Below are 21,572 nucleotides of genomic sequence, written 5' to 3'. Positions count from 1 at the left end.
GGTAACTTTTGTTAATGACTGAAAATGGGTGTCTTGGTTAAAAACCATGTAAGGGTGTTAAAAGTGAATGTGTGAGATCTAAAACAACGGACCTGGGTACCTGAGAGACCGCCTCCTGCCGATTACCTCCCTCAGACTGATAAGATCTCACAGGTTAGGTCTCCTCCGGATTCCATCTGTCAGCCAATGTCGGCTGGCGACTCCCCGGGGGAGAGACTTCTCTGTTGCAGCTCCAGCCCTCTGGAATGACCTCCCCGTGGAGATCCGGACCCTTACTACCCTCCTGGCCTTCCGCAAAGCCACCAAGTCCTGGCTGCTCCAGCAGGCCGGGCGGCTTGTGAAACATCCAGCCCCAAGGAAATTGTGAATGTTGCGTCCTTTTTAAAGTGTTGCCTTTGTCTATTTATCCCCTTTCCCTTGTCTATTGTGAGCCGCCCGGAGTCCTCCGGGAGTGGGCGGCATACAAGACAAATAAAACGAAAAATGAAAATGAAATGAAAGATCAGTAGCTCAGGGTTAACTCTGGAGTTGTTGGTGTTGTCTGAACTTGATGGTTTTCTTGCAGATGTTTCATTACCCAGAACCTGCTCCCCTCCAGCACTGATGATGTTATCCAGTTCGGTAATAAAATGTCTTTCAAGAAAAGCACCCAGCTCAGAGAGCACCAAAGACCCCAGATCTAAAACAATGGATAGGTTTGGATGGCATCAATGTTAGTGAAGGGTTTTTGTTTTTCTATCCATGCCTGCTCTGATTTCAAATGCTTGTGGTCTATTATGGACCATGGTCTTCGGATTTTCTGATCTTCTGGTAGCTTTAGTAGAGGTTTTGATCTGAGCCGAGGTGGCGCAGTGGTTAGAGTGCAGTACTGCAGGCTACTTCAGCTGTCTGCTAGTTTCAGCTCACCAGTTCAAATCTCACCGGTTCAAGGCTGACTCAGCCTTCCATCCTTCCGAGGTGGGTAAAATGAGGACTCAGATTGTTGGGGGAAATAGGCTGTCTTTGTAAACCACGTAGAGAGAGCTGTAAAAGCACACTGAAGTGGTAATAAGTCTAATAACTATTGCTATTTGGAACCTGAATCTTTGACATGCGTTCAGATGCCAGTCCTTCACCAGTTGTTCATTGCCACCAGTAACAAATGTGCAAAAGTGACACAAGGATATTGAGATAATTCATTCAATAAAAACTGGTAACTAAAAATACATTTAATTAGAATAGCTGCAACAAACAAGGAGGACAAACAAGACATCATCTAAGCTTTCTTATAACAGGCAAAGAACCACTGTGCTTTAAAAGCATTTAAACATTGGATTTCTATATAAGGAGAAACATTTTAAATCCCTCAGTACAATGGCATTCCCATTCAGGGGAAAAAAAAGATATCTACAGACCTGATTTTGTTTAAAGCTTGTTTCCCTTAGGTTATCTCAGTCTGCTCTGAAAATGTATTTTAAAAAATATTCTGATTTTCTTTTGTATGGGGAATGCGCAAAGAGTTGATCAGTCTTTCAGTTTTACGGTTTATGGACAGGGTCGAGATGGTCGGCCACTGACCGCCCTCAGTAGATCAGATCTCCACTAGGTTCCAGGCCGTAAAGCTCTGCCAGCATCTTGAACCTGGGACCCCAGTCGTTGAGAAAATCGTAATCCATATCCAAGTCTGAGGACCCTGAACCCAGGGAGCTGAGAGATTCCGCAATAGACTCGCCCCCTTCGTAGCCAAATATGTGGAGGGTGTCATAGGGCAATACATCTCCATCGTTATCAGCTTCGTCTTTCTTCATCTCAATCATGATGCCCATTTCTCCAATGCCTGAAAGCCCATTCTCTGGGATCTTTTGTTCCCGGGAATAATTGCAAGGTGAATCCTCCAAAGGCATCTTGGGGCATAGGATCCCTCTCTGGCGGGCTGAATTGAGAACCGAGACATCATAACTGGTGGTGTCCATTTCACCGCCGCCTTCTTCGTCGTAGGCCACCAGCTGCTCATGGATCTCTTCTACGTTCTTCTTGAGAACACTCAGATCTTTCTTGTGCCTCCTCCTCCAGACTATCAGCAGCAGAGTTAATGCTGTACAAAAAAACATGGGGGGGGGGGAGATGACTAGCCAACACAACGTATTCATATGATGTTGATTTCTCTGACTTTTGATTCCTTGATTCCTTACCAGACCTTTTCACTAGGATGAGAATTAAATGCCTTCCACCGTTCACCTAGAGTTCAAGGGTGTTGCGTACCTTTTGGCATGGAATAGTTGGGTTTGAATACAACTGCTTATTATTTTCATTTGATGGGACTTGGGAGGCATATTGGAATAGAATATAATAGAACAGAGAACAGAACAACAGAACAACAAAACAAGATTTAGAAGGATAGAATAGAATAGAAAAGAATAGAACAGAGAACAGAACAACAGAACAAGATTTAGAAGGATAGAATAGAGTGGAATAGAGTATAGAATAGAATAGAATAGAAGAGAATATGGAATAGAACAGAGAACAGAACAGAATAGAACAGAACAATAGAGTTGGAAGGGACCTTGGAGGTCTTCTAGTCGAACCCTCTGCTCAGGCAGGAAACCCTACACCACTTCAGAAAAAGGTTGTCCAATCTTTTCTTAAAAACTTCCAATGTTGGAGAAATCACAACTTACAACAAAGTAAAATTAACTCATGGTTCCTGTCTGGTTTATTTGGGAGGGCTGATATCAAGCTTGCAAATCTGAAGGCACAAATCAGCTGATCCATTAGGATGGGTCCTTCCTAGCCCCCACTCCGAATTAAGCCACTGGGGACTCCCCCACCTCTCTTGTCTGATTGTATCCTAGGCAGCATCTTTTCCCTTGTCTCTCAAGGTCATTCTCATATACCATTATAGGAGATTTGTTCTATTTTTTTTTTTTAAAAGCTTTTAACACTCCTGCAATTTTTCCACTGGCGCTCCTTCACTCTGGCGAAAGAGAATTTATTCTGACATTTCTTCCCAAAGAGAAGGGAATGGGGATGTTTGTGGGAATGTAATGCAGTGTTATTGCCAAGGAGTTTCTGTGCAGAACTGATCTATCATGGCACTGTCTCTTTCTTGTGATCTGCAGCATCCCCCCGCCCCCAGGTTCACCGGTTTCAGTCAAATTCCAACCCCTTTCAGCTTGGGAAGTGAAGACTGTCAAGGAAGTTTCAAAGAACAGGAAGAAGCAGAAGCACCAGGTTCTCCTACCTCCTTCAAAGAGTCAGAAAGCTGGAGAAATTCTAAAGGAATCCTTTGGTACTGTTGTAGCCTGCCAACACAGCTGGCAGCAGATTTGGACAGTAAGGAAGTTGGGGAGGAACATGGGCCAGTCCTGGAGTCTGGGGAAGGCTCTGATGAGGGCTCTGTGTCGGAGGCAGAGAGGGGGCCAGAGCCGTATGCCAGTTATCAGCTGCCTTCAGAGTCAGACAGCAGTGAGACAGACCAACAGCTGAAGCTTGTTCCCAGAGTGGGCATGCACAGAGTTGCCAGACAAAGGGAAGAGCTAAAGAACAGGGGTCGACTGGGGAGTAAGGCCACACAAGAAGCAATGGGTGGAAACTAATCAAGGAGAGAAGCAACTTAGAACTGAGGAGAAATTTCCTGACAGTTAGAACAATTAATCAGTGGAACAGAAGTTGCCTCCAGAGGTTGTGAATGCTCCAACACTGCAAGTCTTTAAGAAGATGTTGGATAATCATTTGTTTGAAATAGTATAGGGTTTCCTGCAGAGGTGGGTTCCTACCAGTTCGCACCAGTTCGGTAGAACCGGTTCGTCAAATCTACCGAACTGGTTAGAAGAGGTTCCAAAATTTTTTGAAACCCACCACTCACTCACTCTCTCTCTCTCTCTCACACACACACACTCACACAGAGAGAGAAAGAGAAAGAAAGGAAGAAATAAATAAAGAAAAAAAGAAAAAAGGAAGAAAAAGTGGGAGAGAGATGAAAGAAAAAAAGGAAAAAGGGACAGAGAGACAAAAGGAAGGAAAGAGAGAGAGAGAGAGAGAGAGAACACATGGCCGGCAAGCCACTCCCACCAGGTCACATGGCTGGCAAGCCACTCCCACAAAGGAGGCCACACCCACAGAGTAGGTTTGAAATTTTTTTGAAACCCACCACTGGTTTCCTGCCTAGGCAGGGGGTTGGACTACTAGAAGACCTCCAAGGTCTCTTCCAATTGTTATTCTATTCTATTCTATTCTATTCTATTCTATTCTATTCTATTCTATTCTATTCTATTCTATTCCATTCCATTCTATTCCATTCTACTGTACTGTACTGTACTGTACTCTTCTAAAAACCACCATCCCATGGGGTGCTACTTGTATTAAGTTCCCTTCCACCCCCTGCCCCATTCAAAGCACAAAGGGAGAAGCCAAGTTCAATTTACCAAGGATGGTGAAGATGCAGACAAAGATGGTCACCAACACCTGGATGCCGACTCCCACTTGCTTCGCTCGCTCTTCGCAGAGAGTGAAGCTCCCTTCCTTGTCGCACTGGCAAATCCGGATGGTAAGCGTGTTCGTGCTGGTCTGTGGTGGTGCCCCATTGTCGGAGATGATGATAGGCAAGAGATGAGTTTTGAGTAGCTCGCGGTTGAACTGTCCAAACTTGACGGTGACATTTGCCGTGTTATCTGGAAAATGCAATAGCGTGCAGTTGAATGACCGAAAAGGGATTGTTTCAAAAGGGTTTCCAGCTGCCATTCATAATAGCGTCCCTCCAGTTTATGGAACCCAACTGATGGATAGAAGCAGAGAGCATCCCCATACTAGGAACTTCTTAATTTATTCAACTGGCAAGCTGGACAGAACATCCCATACCCTGTTTGTAGCTCTTAGAACCCAGAGCAGTGGTGCAATTCAGCCGGTCCAATCCGGTTTGGGTGAACCATTGGCAGTAGTGGCGGGAGGCTCCACCCACCCACCTGGACATCATCATGTCCTGTTCTTTATGCTCATGCATAGAGGTGGCGTGTGCACTCACATTTGCGAACCGGTAGCGAAGGTAAGTTGATTTCACCCCGACCCAGAGACTGTGTCTTTGAAGCTTCATGGCAACATCTTATTTTGCTTTATCTTCTTTCAAAAAGAAGGATCTTTTGCTATTGTGCCACCAAATTGGACTGTTTTGCTGCTAATTGTCACTGAACGATGAGGTTGAGAATTTTTAACAGTGGAAATGGGATTGAATTATTTTCCAGGGTCTCGCTTCTTCAATTCCCAACTTTCAAAATCTAGCAAATCTCTCTTTTCTAACTCTCTCCCCCCCACTTCCACCCATGGCTAAAATTAAATCAGAATTGCCCACTGGGGGGAGACAACATCTTGGGGTTCTCCAGATACTTGGGGGAGCAAACTGCCTACCCCTACATTACTGCATTAGAAATGCAAAATCTTCCTTCCACTTTGAGGATGTTGAGCTACTGTAGAAGGTTGGAACAAGCTATGAAGATTACCAGGATAATAGGGCTAAAATGATTGTGCTACCCATTTTTTTAAAGACAGTAAGCTATGTTAGGGGAACTTTAGAGTTCACCAGATCTGTTTCATTGTTTATTTCTGCCAACCGGCAAACCATCTTAAAAACCATATTGGCAACGAGACTCCTGTTTTCATTGCACGTATTCCCCAGACACGCACCACGATTGTCAACGAGGGTAAAGTTGCTGTCTTCAGAAGTCAGGAAATACTTGAATTTCACATCTGATGGTGTTTCATCCTTGTCCACAGCAGAAATTCTTGTGATCACCTTTAGGAATAGAAAAATGGGATGTTCTCCCATCATTTTCAACAAATCCATGGGGATTATAGAACACATGCACTGCCCTTATCAAAGGCATAGCTTGGTCTTGTTAGCAAATCTTTCTTTAATATCCAAAACTAGTGTACTTGTATGCTTTGCCAGTTAAGGACAAGTCCTACTGAAGATCTTTTTAGATTTAAATCTTATTTCTTCAAAGAGAGGAAATGGGGAAGATATGGGTTCTTTAATCAACTGTAGAACATTGAAACTAAGTAGAAAGAAGATTCCCCCCCCCTTAAACTTTACCTGTCCAGGTGCAACATTTTCACACACACGTGGATCGTATGGAAAAGCGAATTCTGGGGCATTGTCATTTATATCCTTAACTTTAATGTAAACTGGTACATGGGTTTCTAATCTGGGGATTATCTTTTCTGAAAAAGGAAAAGGAAATTAACTGGTTAGCATCCTGAAAACAAGTAGAGCCAACACATCCAGACCATATTATTAGGAAAAGTACAATGAAGGAGGGAAACTTGTTGGAAGATTCCAAATTCTCTACCTAATATTTCCAGATGGGACTAGGAATGCCCCTTGATTCAAACCCCTGGAGAGTTTCTGCAGATCATTGTTGATAATATCAAGCAAAATCATCTGATTCAATTTAAAATAAGTTCTTAAACCTCCTATTGGCGCTCCCTGTTATTCGATTGTCATGAGGCAAACCTTTCTACTGAGCTTGCTTAAGACTATGTTACCGTTTAAGGGTGTCAAACTGAAGGCCCGGGTGCTGAATCCGGCCCGTGAGGTACTTAGGTCTGGCTGTTGCTCTGGAAACAGTGAAGGACCAGCCTGTGGTGTGTCTGCCAGCGAAAACGGAGCTCGGGAGGGCCACGTGTGTCCCTCGCAAGCTCTGTTTTCACTGACAGAGGTTTGCAGGAGATTGTTGCAGCCAAAACCGGAGCTCAGGAGGCCGTTTTCGCTGGCAGAGGGTTGCAGGAGGCCGTTGCAGCCAAAAACGGAGCTCGGAAGTCTGTTTTAGCTGGCAGAGCGCTCAGGCCATCACAGGCGCCTCAGACATGAGTGACGTCAAGCTGGCCATGTCCACACCCATCCTGGCCATGCACCTCCCCAGACCCCTGAGGTCAAACACAACCTTGATGCGGCCCTCAATGAAATTGAGTTTGACACCCCTCTTATAGCTGATTTAAAGGCTTATTTATATTTATAGGCTTATAGTTGATTTAAAAGTTACTTCAGAAGTGGTTCCACGAGTGATGGGCTTTCCTGTTTATTGAAAATTACGGGCAATTAGCTGCAAGGTTTAGAGTTGGTAGTTATTTATTAGGGCTGTGCAGTGCTTCAGATTCAAAGGGGGAAAATGTTTTTAAAGATCATGTGGTCATGTAACATCTGTTTGTAGTTCCTACGATGGAATCTTGCCCCAGATGGCTGGACATCTGTCTTGTACCAGATGTACCAGGAAAAGGTCTGTGTCTGCTTTAAGGAACTGCCAATAGCTGCTTAATGAGTTCTACTCTGCTGTCAAAAGCACATTTGCTTTTTCAAATCCAAAGCGCTGCACAATCCTATTGTTTATTGATATTTATTTACTCTATTTGTAATTGAAATGATCTGAAAAACAGCAGGAGGTGATGCACTAATCAACACGTCAATCATCATCATCTTTTTACAACCCCATAACCCCTTGCGGGATGGAGTCTGCGTAACTGAACGGAGCTAGCAGAATGTTTTAATGGCCAGATGCCTTTCCTGTTGCCAATGTGGAGTTTTGTTCAGCAGATATATTCTCATTGTGCCCAGAGAGAGAAATGCCCATCTCTACCTAGGATCGAACTCACAGCCTCCTGATTGTGAGGCGGGAGCTCCGCCTCTAGGCCACTGCACCACTAATCAACATGTAGATGATACAGGGAAATACTTACTATTTTGATCCAGCTCATTGGCTGCGACAGTGATATTATGCCAGGCGTTTTCTTCTCTGTCTAGACGCTTTGTGGCTAAAATGCACCCACTGGTACTTATTTCAAAAGAAGTGGATCTTAAGATATGGTAGCTACAGTGGGTATAAGAAAAAGTCAACTTAATATTACTGAGCCTCATAAAAATGGGGTTGTTATTATATGGTTGAATTTACACATGACAAGGAAAGCTAAACCTGCAATGGTAAGGCAAAATAGTTCACAAAATGTTGCGCCCAAAGAAATATAGACGTTGGGATGGCATAAGGTGTTGGTCTAATTCACAGAACCTGCCAGAACAGTGGGTTTTTTTCTTTCAATACTCTGAGTTTGAACTACTATTCTCCATTGTTGCCCAGCCTAACAGAACGGGTGAATATCATCTCTATTTCTTTTCAAAGTTGTACGTAAATGCCTTTTTTAAAGGGCAAAAAGAAGAAAAGAATGAAAGCCTCTTGCAATTTGTCTCTTAATAAATTCTAAATTGATAGACTTGGGTTCCTGTGTGTGTGTGTGTGTGTGTGTGTGTGTGTGTGTGTCCATCTGTCCGTCTGCCCCATCCGTCCCCTACCATCCTCTGGAGTCCATTTAAGCTCACACCGACTGCTTCAGTAACTCCATCCAGCCATCTCCTTCTCTGTCATCCCCTTCTTCTTTTGCCCTCCATCTTTCCCAGCGTGAGGCTCTTCTCCAGGGAGTCCTTCCTTCTTATTAGGTGGCCAAAGTATTTGAGTTTCCTCTTCAGGATCTGGCCTTCTAAAGAGCAGTCAGGGTTGATCTCCTCTACGACTGACCAACTTGCAGGAGTCTTCGTGTGTGTGTGTCTGTATGTGTGTGTGTGTGTATGTATGTATGTATGTATGTATGTATGTATATATAAAAATTAAGTTTAATACATGGCTACCCAACTCATTCCCAGGGACTCCTTGGGGCTTAGAAGAATAAAATCCTGATACAAGAAGCAACAATCAGACCAGCCACTTGAGGTGTTCTACAGTTTGTCATTCTCCATATTACCCCATTTAATTGGATGACAGTCAGGAGATATTGGCTTTGGCTCCTGATGATTGGATAGCAATAGCAGTTAGACTTATATACCGCTTCATAGGGCTTTCAGCCCTCTCTAAGCGGTTTACAGAGTCAGCATATTGCCCCCAACAACAGTCTGGGTCCTCATTTTACCCACCTCGGAAGGATGGAAGGCTGAGTCAACCCTGAGCCGATGAGATTTGAACAGCCGAACTGCAGAACTGCAGTCAGTTGAAGTAGCCTGCAGTGCTGCATTTAACCACTGCGCCACCTCGGATGCAGGATGGTTGGCTGATGTACCAAAGTGTAGGAGAAGAGCAGGTAGAGCTGGGGGTGGAGTTAAATGCACCATCAGTTTAGAGTTGTTAATGATCCCTGAAATAGTCATCTGATTCCAACTCTTCTGGGATTCTGTTGACTCTTATTATCTGGCACTAATTTGATACTGAACTTTAGTTGACATTAAGTCAGGCACAATCAGGGCCATGCCATAAGTTGCAATTCATAAGATAGATTGCTCAAGCCTATATACTGGAATTTAGTCAACTAAAGTTCATTGCTAAATTTGCACCGGAATTGAAGGATTAACAGAATTTGAGAGGGGTGGAACTTAGAAGGTTTGTGGGATCGTAATGACTTTAAGCTGATGATACACTTAACTCTGCCTCCTGCCTCTCCCTGCTGTTCTCCCACACAAAAGCCTGCTTGTAACTTTGGTTTGGAGGCAATGGAGAGAATCCTTTTCCGAGTGGAAATTGAGTCACCAGAGTAGGGGGTCTCCTTAGGAATAAAGCAGGAAGGAAGAAAACAATGCATTTTTCTCTCCAAACTTCCTGTAAACTTGACAATTGGCAAGGTTACAGGAGCCGATTTTTGCATTAAATAAAACTGAAGCCTGTTAAATGCACTTTAATGCCACATTAAGGCAGTGAATCTCTATGCATATATGTATGTATGTATGTGTGTATGTATGTATATATATACACATACATATACATACACACATACACACGTACATAAATATATACATAAATATATATATTGAGTGTCACAACCCCTGGTATGTCCCAATTATGGGAGGAAGCTAATTGCTTCCATTATCTGTCAATCGGCTCGTCACAAGAGTCCATCACGACAGAAACCCAATATTTTTACTGTTGCCTTTGTTATATTTGTGTTTTTTATTTGTGCTGATAAATAAATAAAGGGAGACTAGTATAGATCTATTTCAAGCTATTTAGCTCTCATCAGCTAGCCATACCCTTACTGAGATTTGAACCATACCCTTACTGGGATTTGAATTATTTATCAGCACAAATACAACAAAATGTAACAAAAAAGCAACAGTAAAAATATTGGGTTTCTGCCTGGATGGTCTCTTGTGACGAGCTGAAGGACAGAGAATGGAAGTAGTGATCTTCCTCCCATATTTGGGCATACCGGGGGTTGTAAAATCTAATATATATATATATATATATATATATATATATATATATATATATATATATGTATATGTATATGTATATGTATATGTATATGTATATGTATATGTATACGTATACGTATACGTATACGTATACGTATACGTATACGTATACGTATACGTATACGCATACGCATACGCATACGCATACGCATACGCATACGCATACGCATACGCATACGCATACGCATACGCATACATGCATACACACACACACACACACACACACACACACACACACAGAGACACACACTCACACACTCAGAAGATATTTTTAGGATATGGTCAGTTAACTTTTCATTACCTTATTGGACGTTTGGCACTATCAGGATCGTTTGCCAAAACGCATCCAATGGATATTTTCTTTGCACCTTCTTCTTGGACACTAAATGTATAGGAAGCCTGGGTGAAAACGGGGGGTTCATCTACATCAATGACTTTGATCATTACTCTTGCCACGTTCTCGAGACCCTTCCGTGCAGAATAGGCATAGTTGATATTGGCGTCGGTAGCTTCAACCACGAATTTGTACTCGCGTATCTTTTCAAAGTCCAAGAGCTGAAGGAAAAAGTAGACACGTTCAGTTCACAAAGGCAATAGAAACTGATTGGCTAGTATTGCTTTTTTGGAGTGGGGGACAGCTTTTTTGAGATGAGACTTTGAATTACGGCTCCTCAAAGCATGTCAGATCAAAAATTATATTGAATTCGTTTTTAATTGAAATTTGGATTGAAAATAGACAAATATAACTGAACACTTCTACCTCAGTATAGTGGTCTATATTATTTGGAACTCCCTTGCAAGAGATTATCGCACAATTATCTACTTTGTACTAAAGGGCTATCGGCTTTGAGTGGTTTTAATTGATACTAGACAACTTGTGCCTTAGTTAACTCATTATTTCATAAATATTTCATTCAGAGAAACAGAATCACCAAGGCAGATAAAAAAGCAGCGGAAGCAGAAATGACTTCTGATTTCCTGCTGGCTTCCCCATTGAATTTTTTGTTAGAATCTGGTAGGGAGCATTGCAAATTCTTCCTTCCTTCCTTCCTTCCTTCCTTCCTTCCTTCCTTCCTTCCTTCCTTCCTTCCTTCCTTCCTCCTTCCTTCCTTCCTTCCTTCCTTCCTTCCTTCCTTCCTTCCTTCCTTCCTTCCGTCCTCCCTCCCTCCCTCCCTCCCTTGCCCTTGCCCTGCCCTGCCCTGCAGGCAGGAAAGGGGCTGCTTGATGAAGGAGAGCATAAAGGATTGTGATATTGTCTGGGAAATTGTCATAGAACATTGAAAATGTAGATCACATGACCGCAGCAGCAGCCCAGCAACTGGCAATATCACTGATGCAATCACAACTTCTCCTAATTTCATTCACCCAGGATGTTTGCAATCTGTAAATTAGCCCACTTGAGATACTTTGGTTTGAAAATTATTGTCCTGTGATGTACCATTTCACCCAGTTAAAGGTCATGACAACAAGACTTAGTAATATATAGAGATTATTTTTTTAGTCTTATTTACTTATTAAATTGATATAGCCACCCATCCCACTTGCCTATTTACTAATGCTGTAACAATAATAGTAATAATGTTTGAATGTTACTTTCCCCCCCCCCCTATAATATGCATTCCACATATCATGTATTCCATAATATGTTTTCTTCACTTTACTATTTCAGGCAGACCTAGTTCTATCTAGCAACGTATAAGTAGCCCAAGACACAAAATCAATGGAGTTTCAAAAACAATACCTTGGTTGGTTGAATTACTCCTTCATTTGTGTAGCGATTTGGTATGATTTTAAAGCTGTCTTGGTAATTCCCTTGGCGAAAGCTATACTTGGTATCCCTGTTTTGTGGTTCATCAATGTCCTCTACTTTTAATCTACCGACTTCACCAGTCAAACTGATATTTTCAAGGACTTCGAAAGTGAAATGTTCTGAAAAAGATGTTCACAAAAGCCCGATATTTCAGATAAAGTTTTCAGTGATGAAGAAGAGATAAATGTAATGGGAGAGAATCCACTCCTGCTCACAACAGAATCTCTTATGCCATCAGGCTCGAAATTTTGGGCTTGGATAACTTGGAACTACGCCACCTATGGTCTGACCTAAGCATAGTACACAAAATTGTCTGCTACAATGTCCTACCTGTCAATGACTATGTCAGTTTCAACCTCAATAATACATGGGCAAACAATAGATACAAACTCAAGGTAAAGCACTCCAAACTTGATTGCAGAAAATACGACTTTAGCAACAGAGTGGGTCAATGCCTGGAATGCTCTACCTGACTCCGTTGTTACATCCTCAAACCCGCATAGTTTCAACCTTAGCTGTCTACCGTGGGCCTCACCCCATTCCTGAGAGGTCTGTAAAGGGGATGTGCATAAGCGCATACTCATACCTGTCATCTTGTACATGTTTGACAAACCAAATTTTACAGTGTCTGAACTATCGCAAAGAAAACATTCCAAAAGTTCAGTCCCTGAGCAATAACAAAGCATTGCACTTTTATATGATATGCTAATTGGAGTCTGCAGAAATAAAGCTGGAGCATTTTTTAGTTTCAGCCCTTCGACTTTGCAAAACTCACTTTGCTTAAATGTTGGGAAATTGTCATTGATGTCAATTAATTTAATGATGACAGTAGCAGTGCCCAATTCTTCATCATGTAGACCCTTGCCATCCCTTGCTTTCACCCGGATGGTATAAGTAGCCTTTTGTTCTCTATCCAAGTCAGGCACAGCTGTGTAAATGGTTCCTTTAACATAACAAGAAAACACAAAGGTTAGTTTACATTGTCACTTCCACTGTTTTCCCCACCCAATAGAGTTTAATTTTTAGTGCTGGTGGTTAAAATAACAAAGCACAAAGATTAAAATTATTCAGACAATGGTTGTTCCTGTGATGTTCTGTAAATGTGAACATTGGACTTGGATGAAACTGGATAGAAATATACAGTCTCTCTCTCTCTCTCTCTCTCTCTCTCTCTCTCTCTCTCTCTCTCTCTCTCTCTGTCTCTCTCTCCCATCTCTATATGTCTCTTATCTCTCATTTCTCACTCTCTGTCTCATCTCTCTCTCTCTCTCTTGCTCTCTCTCTCATCTCTCTCTCTCCCATCTCTATATATCTCTCATCTCTCTCTCATCTCTCTCTTTTATCTATCTCTATTGCTCTCTCTCTCTCATCTCTCTCTCATCTCTCTCTCCCCCATCTCTATAACTCTCCCATCTCTCTCTGTCTCATCTCTCTCTATTGCTTTCTCTCTCAAGTCTCTCTCATCTCTCTCGCTATTGCTCTCTCTCTCTCTCTCTCTCACTCATCTCTCTCTCTCATCTTTCTCTCTCTCATCTAGATAAGAATCTATCTATCTATCTATCTATCTATCTATCTATCTATCTATCTATCTATCTATCTATCTATCTATCTACCTACCTACCTACCTACCTACCTACCTACCTACCTACCTACCTACCTACCTATAAGATAGAAAGATCCATTTGAACTTTGATGTTGGAGAAGATTTCTGATCAGCTTGGAAAGCAAACCAATGGATCACAGAATAAATCAAGCTGGGATTCTCACATGTAGTACTAATGGCTGGGCAATTACTGCTATATTTTTGACATATCACGAGAAGTTCCACTTCCTATGAGAAATCCAAAATACTTTGAAAAATTGAAAGAAAAGGAGGAAGGGGATGGGCAGCAGCTAAGTGGATGGACCTAATAATGAAGGCATCACTGAAACAACAAAAAGGCCAAGTTGAAGGTACATATTTTGCAGAGAGTCTATTTACGAGGTCACTAAAAATTGACACTGATGTCAGCACTTACTCAAAAGCTTTTAAAAACATCTAGGCTTTATTGGTGCTTATTGCCAAGACAACATCTGGTCGGTTCTTTTAAGAAAATTGTCATAATTCTTTGATTTAAAATATATTTAGATTTAGATAGATTTAGATTTAGATACTTTATTTGTATGCCGCCCTTTTCCCTGAGGGGACTCAGGGCGGCTCACAATTCAGGGGGAGGGAAGACAAACAAGTTACAAACACGAAAACAATACATCATTAAAAGAGCACAACAGTCATACTATTCGAGTGGGGTTGAAATCTTTAGCCCCAGGCCTGTCGGGACAGCCAGGACTTAAGGGCTACGCGGAAGGTCTGGAGGGTGGTGAGGGTACGAATCTCCACGGGGAGTTCATTCCAGAGGGTCGGAGCAGCCACCGAGAAGGCTCTCCTCCGGGTAGTTGCCAGCCGACATTGGCCGGCTGATGGAATTCGGAGGAGGCCTAATCTATGGGATCTTATTGGCCTAGTGGAGGTAATTGGCAGTAGGCGGTCTCTCAAGTACCCAGATCCAATACCATGCAGGGCTTTGTAGGTGACAAGTAGCACCTTGAAGCGCACCCGGAGATCAACAGGCAGCCAGTGCAGCTCGCGGAGGATAGGTGTTACGTGGGTGAAACGAGGTGCACCCACGATTGCTCGCGCGGCTGCATTCTGGACCAGCTGAAGTCTCCGAATACTCTTCAAGGGCAGCCCCATGTTTTTATTAAAAACATTTTGTCCATCCATCTATGGAGATTCTCAATGATCCAAGCCATGGTTCTCCAAACTGAAAAAAAAAAGCCTCTTGGAAGAGAAGCAAAACAATTTCAAAGAAAACACCAATAAAATCCACTTAGAAAAAGCACCCTTGGGACATTTTGTCCTGTGTTTTTTTGTTTAAAATCTCCCAGAATGGATTTTAACTTTCAGTGAAAAAAAGTTTAGAGGATTTTTTAGGTTTATAAAAGGCTATTATCCTATGCATTTAAAAGGGATAGAACACTCAACAGGCTTGAAAAGCAAAAATAGGTTTCTAGGACTTAGAATGCAAATATGGCTAATCACCTCAGCTATACAAGGAATATCCCTCCTTGGTCAGACTTGAAATGCACCTCTGCCTGCTATTAGTGAGTTGATACATAATTTAAATAATCCCTGGTTTACTAAATAATCTCTCCTACATGGGAAAGAGAATAGATGCCATTTTGTTCTTTAATCAGGCAGAAAATATCACAGACAGTTGCGTTTACTTGTTCTTGTGCAAATTTTATTTATACCGTAGATCCTGTACCTGAGTTGTCTATTCTGAAGTAGTTTTTGCCATCAGTAACTTCGTAGAAAACATCTGCATGACCATGAAGGGTTGGGTCATCAGCATCCACGGCTGTCACTTTGGTGACAGATGTTCCTAAAAAGAGTAAGAGAGAGAGAGAGAGAGAGAGATGAGAGAGAGAGAGAGAGGCAGACAGACAGACAGACAGAAAGAGAGAGAGATGAGAGAGAGAAACAGAGACAGGCAGAAAGAGAGACAGACAGAAAGAGAGACAGAAAGAAAGAGAGACAGACACACAGACAGAAAGAGACAGAGAGAGAGATGACAGAGAGAGACAGAAAGAGAGAGACAGAAAGAGAGACAGAAAGAAAGAAAGAGACACAGACAGAAAGAGAGAGAGAGAGACAGAGAGACAGAGAGAGAGAGAAAGAGAGACAGAGATGAGAGAGAGACAGAAAGAAAGAGGGACAGACAGACAGGCAGAAAGAGAGAGACAGAGAGAGAGAGAGAGAAAGAAAGAGAGAGAGACAGAAAGAGAGAGACGAGAGAGAAACAGACACAGAGAGAGAGAGACAATGAAAAATAACAAGTATATTTGAATAGTTTGAAACCTCTTCAAAGGGCTGAGAAAATTAGCCGCAAGAATTGAAACACAATGACGAGAGATGCTTCCCTCAGATCTTCTCTCCTTTATCCTCCCCCTATATTAGATCATGGCATGAATATATTAGAGACTTTTAATATGGCAATCTCCATTTTGCTCTCTGAATTCCTGTAGAACTGCCTAACCTTAACTAACCCTGTTCCTAACCCTAACGCTCATTTAATTTTAGATTAGAATAGAATAGAGTTGGAAGGGACCTTGGAGGTCTTCTAATCCAACCCCCTGCTTAGGCAGGAAACCCTACACCACTTCAGACAAATGGTTATCCAACATCTTAAAAACCTCCAGAACATTCAGAATATCTGGAGGCAAGTAGTTCCACTGATTAATTGTTCTAATGGTCAGGAAATTTATCCTTAGTTCCAGGTTGCTTCTCTCCTTGATTAGTTTCCACCCATTGCTTCTTGTCCTGCCATCAGGTGCTTTGGAGAATAGCTTGACTCCCTCTTCTTTGTGGCAACCCCTGAGATATTGGAACACTGCTATCATGTCTCCCCTAGTCCTTCTTTTCATTAAACTAGACATACCCAGTTCCTGCAACCATTCCTCATATGTTTTATTCTCCAGTCCCCTAATCATCTTTCTTGTTCTTCTCTGCACTCAACATTTTTACATGTTTTTTACATGTTTTTTACATGTTTTTACATGTTTTTTACATGTTTTTTACATGTTTTCATTGGTAATGGGATTTTCTCATGTATTCTATTGTGGTCCAAAAACCAATCCGAACATTAAGCTTTCACTTGTGTATCTGTATTGAGCATTAAGAAGCAAAACAAGGGTTTCAGATTGTTTTCTCACCAAAAGGTTAATTCAGCAATGTGATATGAGATTTTAGACAATCTTGATCCAAAATGAGGAGTAAAAAGCTTACCTAGTGGTGACATTTCTACCACTGAACCATTAAACACCTTTTGAACAAATACTGGGGCGTTGTCATTAATATCATGAACAATGATGCGGAACTTGGACGGGTCCTCCAATTGTTGACCGGTAAGCCGGTTGTAAATCAGAGCTGTGAGTTCATATTCAGCTTTCTTCTCTCTGTCCAACCTTTCGCTCACAGTCACATCTCCAGTAAATTCATCAACTCTGAACAAAGTCCCAGCACCGTCCCCTTCGAGGACATATTTGGCATTGGGATTCTTGATAGTTGAGGTGATCTAGAACACATAAACACGTGAGAAAATCACTTCTAAAAGATGTGATAGGATAAAAAAAATCAGCATCGCTATTGTTATTCTTTAACATTTCATTATTTTTATTAAATTTATTTGATTCCCATTTTACGGTCTGAGAATTTCACACTTCCACCTCAGGTTACAGCATCTCAGTTTTCTGTATACTTTTTTTGATTTCCAGTTTCTAGAGATATTCCTTGGCCATTTCTGGCATCTATTTTTCTACCTAACCTTTATTTTCTAGAAAATTCTTAGCTGTTGGCCCAAATGTGGATAATTTTCCCTCAATAAATCAATGAACAAATTTAATGTTTTGGAGTCAATGGTTTTCATTGGATTCCCTTTATCCAGCTTTAGGGCGTGTGAAGAGCAAATCATATTTTAGGTTATATTTATGCAGAAACATTGGTGATTCAAAAAGGTTCATAAACTTTGAAACCATAGTTTGAGTTCAAAACAAATTTTTAAAAAAGTTTTAAAAAGCACCAACATGCTTCTTTTTCATGCAAAAAGTAAATTCATTTAAATGTTTGGAGAAGAGTATTATTATAAGTTATGGATCTTTCAGTTTAAAGGTATGATGAATGGAAATATAATATTGTTTCAACTACTAATTTCTTCTACATCTGTCCTGTGCTTAGTTATAGCTATATAACCAATAAATAATATATAACATTACAGTTAATACTCCTATATAGTTCTATAAAGCTTATAAAGTTTTGTACAAAAGTTTAATATGTAATTAATCGAATACAATCTAAATAGTATATTCAAATCTTGGTCCAAAATTAATAACATCATCTTCTTAGATTTATCTTGAAAATGTAGCTCATGTCAGGCTTCCTATGAGACTTGAGTCATGCAGAAACATGTACATTAGAAAGGAGCTTTTGGGACCTGTTCAGTACCCTGCAGATCACCCTAGCTAGCAAAAGGTTTTGTTTAGCTGGTTATTCATGGCTAAAATGTAAAGGTTCCCCTCACACATATGTGCTACTCATTCCCGACTCTAGGGGGTGGTGCTCATCTCCATTACAAAGCTGAAGAGCCAGTGCTGTCCAAAGACATCTCCATGGTCATGTGGCCAGCATGACTAAATGCTGAAAGTGCAATGAATGCTGTTACCATCCCACCAAAGGTGGTTCCTATTTTTTATTGCATTTTTAATGTGCTTTCGAACTGTTAGGTTGGCAGAAGCTGGGACAAGTAATGGGCGCTCGCTCTGTTACGCGGTGCTAGGGATTTGAACTGCCGAACTGCTGACCTTTCTGATGGACAAGCTCAGCATCTTAGCCACTGAGCCACCATGTCCCTTTTTAATGGCTGAATGTTCTTCTTTCTGCTTTTTCTGGGATAGGTATGAGATTGCCGAGGCAAAGAGCCGAGATCTTTTGAAATAAGAAGTATTGCCTAGATGGGCACTTGGTATAAGGGCTATCAGCGAAGTCAGCTGTGTAGGCTGCAGTAAATTGCTTTCCTCTTTTTCCAAGTGCCTTTTTTTGGGTACTTTTGTTATTGGAACTTCCAAGAAAGGCTTTTGCATCTAATGTCCAAGAAAGGCTCTTATATCTAATGTCTCAACATTTTTTGATGGGTTCTCAGAACTGAGTGCATTCAGAATTTATCTAAGAGGCCATTCATGGGGCAAAAATGTCCCATGGTACAGAACTGGAAAAAGTATATAAAAAAGAGGAGTGTTCATGGCTTTAACAAGTGTTTACTTAGAGAAGTAAGAAACAAAGCATGCATAAACCTATTAAGACTCCTTGCCCGCCAAACAATTCAACCATGTTGCCTAGTGTCATCTATTTGGATTGACAGGAGTTTCACAGGGTCTTTTGAAAGACAAGTTTTTCTCCTACCCCATCATCCACCACCTAGTTATTTTCAATAAAGGGGTCATGGCTTTCCAATTGCAAAGAAGAACAGGGACACCCCACACTAAACATCTGCTTCCCCCCAACAATGGTGAGGATTGAAATGGGCCTTCCAGAAGTCTCGTGGGGCATCAGATTTCATGAAAAACAGGCTCCCAATAGCAATAGCACTTAGACTTATATACCACTTCACAGTGTTTTACAGCCCTCTCTAAGCAGTTTACAGACTCAGCCTATTGCCCCCAACAATCTGGGTCCTCATTTTACCCACCTAGTAAGGGATGGAAGGCTGAGTCAACTTTGAGCTTGGTGGGATTTGGACTGCCAAATTGCAGTCAGCTGGCAGTCAGCAGAAGTAGCCTGCAGTACTGTATTCTAACCACTGCGCCACCATGGCTCTTATCCAAAAAGGTTTGCTTCCTGCATCTCAGAACATCAGGAATGAGTGTTCTGTTTTTTGGAAGCCAGCGTTCAACGGTGCAAAAGGTAGTTGGGTATTATTGTATCTCTGCCTAATGGGCTTTGCTGGGCAAATGGAAAGACAAAGTCCTTCTCCATGCCAGGAATTTGCTTGTGGTACTTCTTGGCCGGGTGACTATTAATTGACCATTACCAAATCCATGCATACCTTTCCAACATGATGAGGCAAAGTCCCATTCTGCTCTTCAGGAATATGCATTTTATTCCAGATCCATTCTCTTTTCATTCGCTTATGCAAGTTATCGTTTGTGTTTGACTTTGAGAAATGGTCTCCATGCACACCAGAAGACCTCGGGATCAAGAAAATGAGGAGGAGGAGGAAGTAAGAGCAGCTTGCCATCTTTGTAGTTCAATGATCTTGGGAAGTCCTGTGTTTGAAGAAGTCACAAACCATCTGGTGACTACAGGGGCACAACATTTTCTTGTTAACAGCACACAAAAGATTTGTTACAGGCTGTTCTTTTTGAACACCCCAGTTTAGCTTCCAGTCTTGGGTTTCTTGGGTGGTCTGTCACCCCAAGACTAACCAGGTCCAATCCTACTTAATAGAGAAGGTTAGACAGATATTCTACCTGCTGAAAAGAAAACCCTATAGTAAAAGGCAGACGACTCATTGAACATTTATTTGGTGTTTTCATATAAGAACGTTTTCAGGCACTTAGGCAGTAGTGAAATTCAATTTTTTAAACTACCGGTTCTGTGGGCGTGGCTTGGTGAGTATGGTGTGGCTTGATGGGCATGGCTTGGTAGAAGTGGCAGGAGAAGGATACTGCAAAATCTCCATTCACACCTGACTCTGAGGCCAGCCAGAGGTGGAATTTGCCAGTTCTCTAAACTACTCAAAATTTCCATGACCGGTTTTCCGAACTACTCAAAATTTCCACTACCAGTTCTGCAGAATCTGCTGGATTTCACCTCTGCACTTAGGGATGTTACTGACCAGCTGTTTTCTATGAGCAGGTTAAAAAATTAAATTCAAGGTTTAATTAGTGAATTAAAAGTTAATAGTGAATTTTTGCTCCCATTTTTACACATGCAGATCCCTGAAACCTAATGCTCTTTTTGAAAATCAAACCAAATCCTTTATTCCATATGTCAGTGGTGGGATTCAAATAATTTAACAACTGGTTCTCTGCCCTAATGACTATCTGGGTAGGTGGGGCTCAATGGTCATGTGACTGTGTGGGCGTGGCCAACTCAAGGTCACTCAGGTCGATGGGCGCTTCGCCTTTGCTGTTACAATGTAATAAGGGTTAACCAGAGAGGCAGTTTCTGTAATCAGGGCAATAAAGATGAGGCTAGAAACAACACCAGAATGTTTCCTTCCTGCCTTCCTTACAGGATTAGCCCTGTAAAGTGGAAAAAAACAAAAGGAGATGTCTTCCAACAATCGGTTCTCTGAACTATTTAGAAAGTTACCAACTGGTTCTCCCGAATAGGTGCAAACTGGCTGAATCCCACCACTGCCATATGTTTATAGAGATTCTCAGTCATCCAGGTCATGGTTGTCTCAAAAGTGTTTTTTCAAAAGGCAACTAGTACTTTGTTTTTCCCCGAGGACTTCTCTTCTTATCCCAAAAGCTTCTTCAGTTCTGAGGAGAAGCTTGTTTGATAAGCTAGAGAACCTTCATCTATGCTGACTTTGTAAGATTCTTAATTTATTGGTTCATATTCCCAGTTTGGTTTCTGGCAAACCTTCATCGTCAATATCTATGGCATAAAAATGCAATCCAGATCATACAGTGCCGCTGTTTTCTTCGTATGTTTCAAATGACTTGATCTTTCCCTTTATTTTTTTAAAAAAATATTTTTATTCTTTTTTAAACAAAACAACACATACAAAACAAAGCAAGAGCAGAACAAAAAACAACTTTCGTCCATTTCATCGAGCATGTTGTTTGGTTACAGGTTTTTGTGTACCAATTCTTAAGCTCAGGGTTAACATCACTGATTTACATTAAACATAACTGAATATTTTGCTGTCATTGGGCATTATGTATTCAAATTACCATTAA

General features: G+C 41.4%; 2 protein-coding genes across 4 annotated transcripts in view; one reads left to right on the top strand and one right to left on the bottom strand.

Moving 5' to 3' along the window:
- The window catches only part of TK2 (thymidine kinase 2), a 116,216-nt gene that overhangs the window by 74,019 nt on the left and 20,625 nt on the right, over nt 1-21,572 (top strand). The window contains exon 11 of one of the 3 annotated variants that reach the window (XM_087729511.1): nt 11,925-12,042. The exons of 1 other annotated variant lie outside the window; for it this stretch is intronic. In XM_087729511.1, the coding sequence (XP_087585637.1) occupies nt 11,925-11,954 (30 nt within the window). In that variant the 3' untranslated portion in view covers nt 11,955-12,042. Of the gene's footprint in view, nt 1-3,098; nt 3,663-11,924; nt 12,043-21,572 lie in introns of those variants that run through there. One more of the 3 variants, XM_087729508.1, reaches the window with a different exon arrangement.
- CDH5 (cadherin 5) lies at nt 1,191-19,947 on the bottom strand. The gene is made up of 11 exons (XM_087729505.1): nt 19,706-19,947; nt 16,894-17,182; nt 15,374-15,490; nt 12,841-13,008; nt 11,997-12,184; nt 10,557-10,810; nt 7,705-7,835; nt 6,065-6,192; nt 5,656-5,764; nt 4,404-4,649; nt 1,191-2,074 (listed from the first exon to the last, which is right to left on the bottom strand). The coding sequence occupies exons 1-11, from the start codon at nt 19,895-19,897 to the stop codon at nt 1,563-1,565; spliced, it is 2,334 nt and encodes a 777-aa protein (XP_087585631.1). The 5' UTR covers nt 19,898-19,947; the 3' UTR covers nt 1,191-1,562.

This window comes from Thamnophis sirtalis, unplaced genomic scaffold (genome assembly GCF_051295495.1).
Source record: "Thamnophis sirtalis isolate CommonGarterSnake01/CBP01778 unplaced genomic scaffold, rThaSir2_p1.2 scaffold_14, whole genome shotgun sequence".
NCBI classification, from domain to species: domain Eukaryota; kingdom Metazoa; phylum Chordata; class Lepidosauria; order Squamata; family Natricidae; genus Thamnophis; species Thamnophis sirtalis.
The sequence above is the reverse complement of the archived record's forward strand: the minus strand, read 5'-3'. Positions and strand labels throughout refer to the sequence as shown.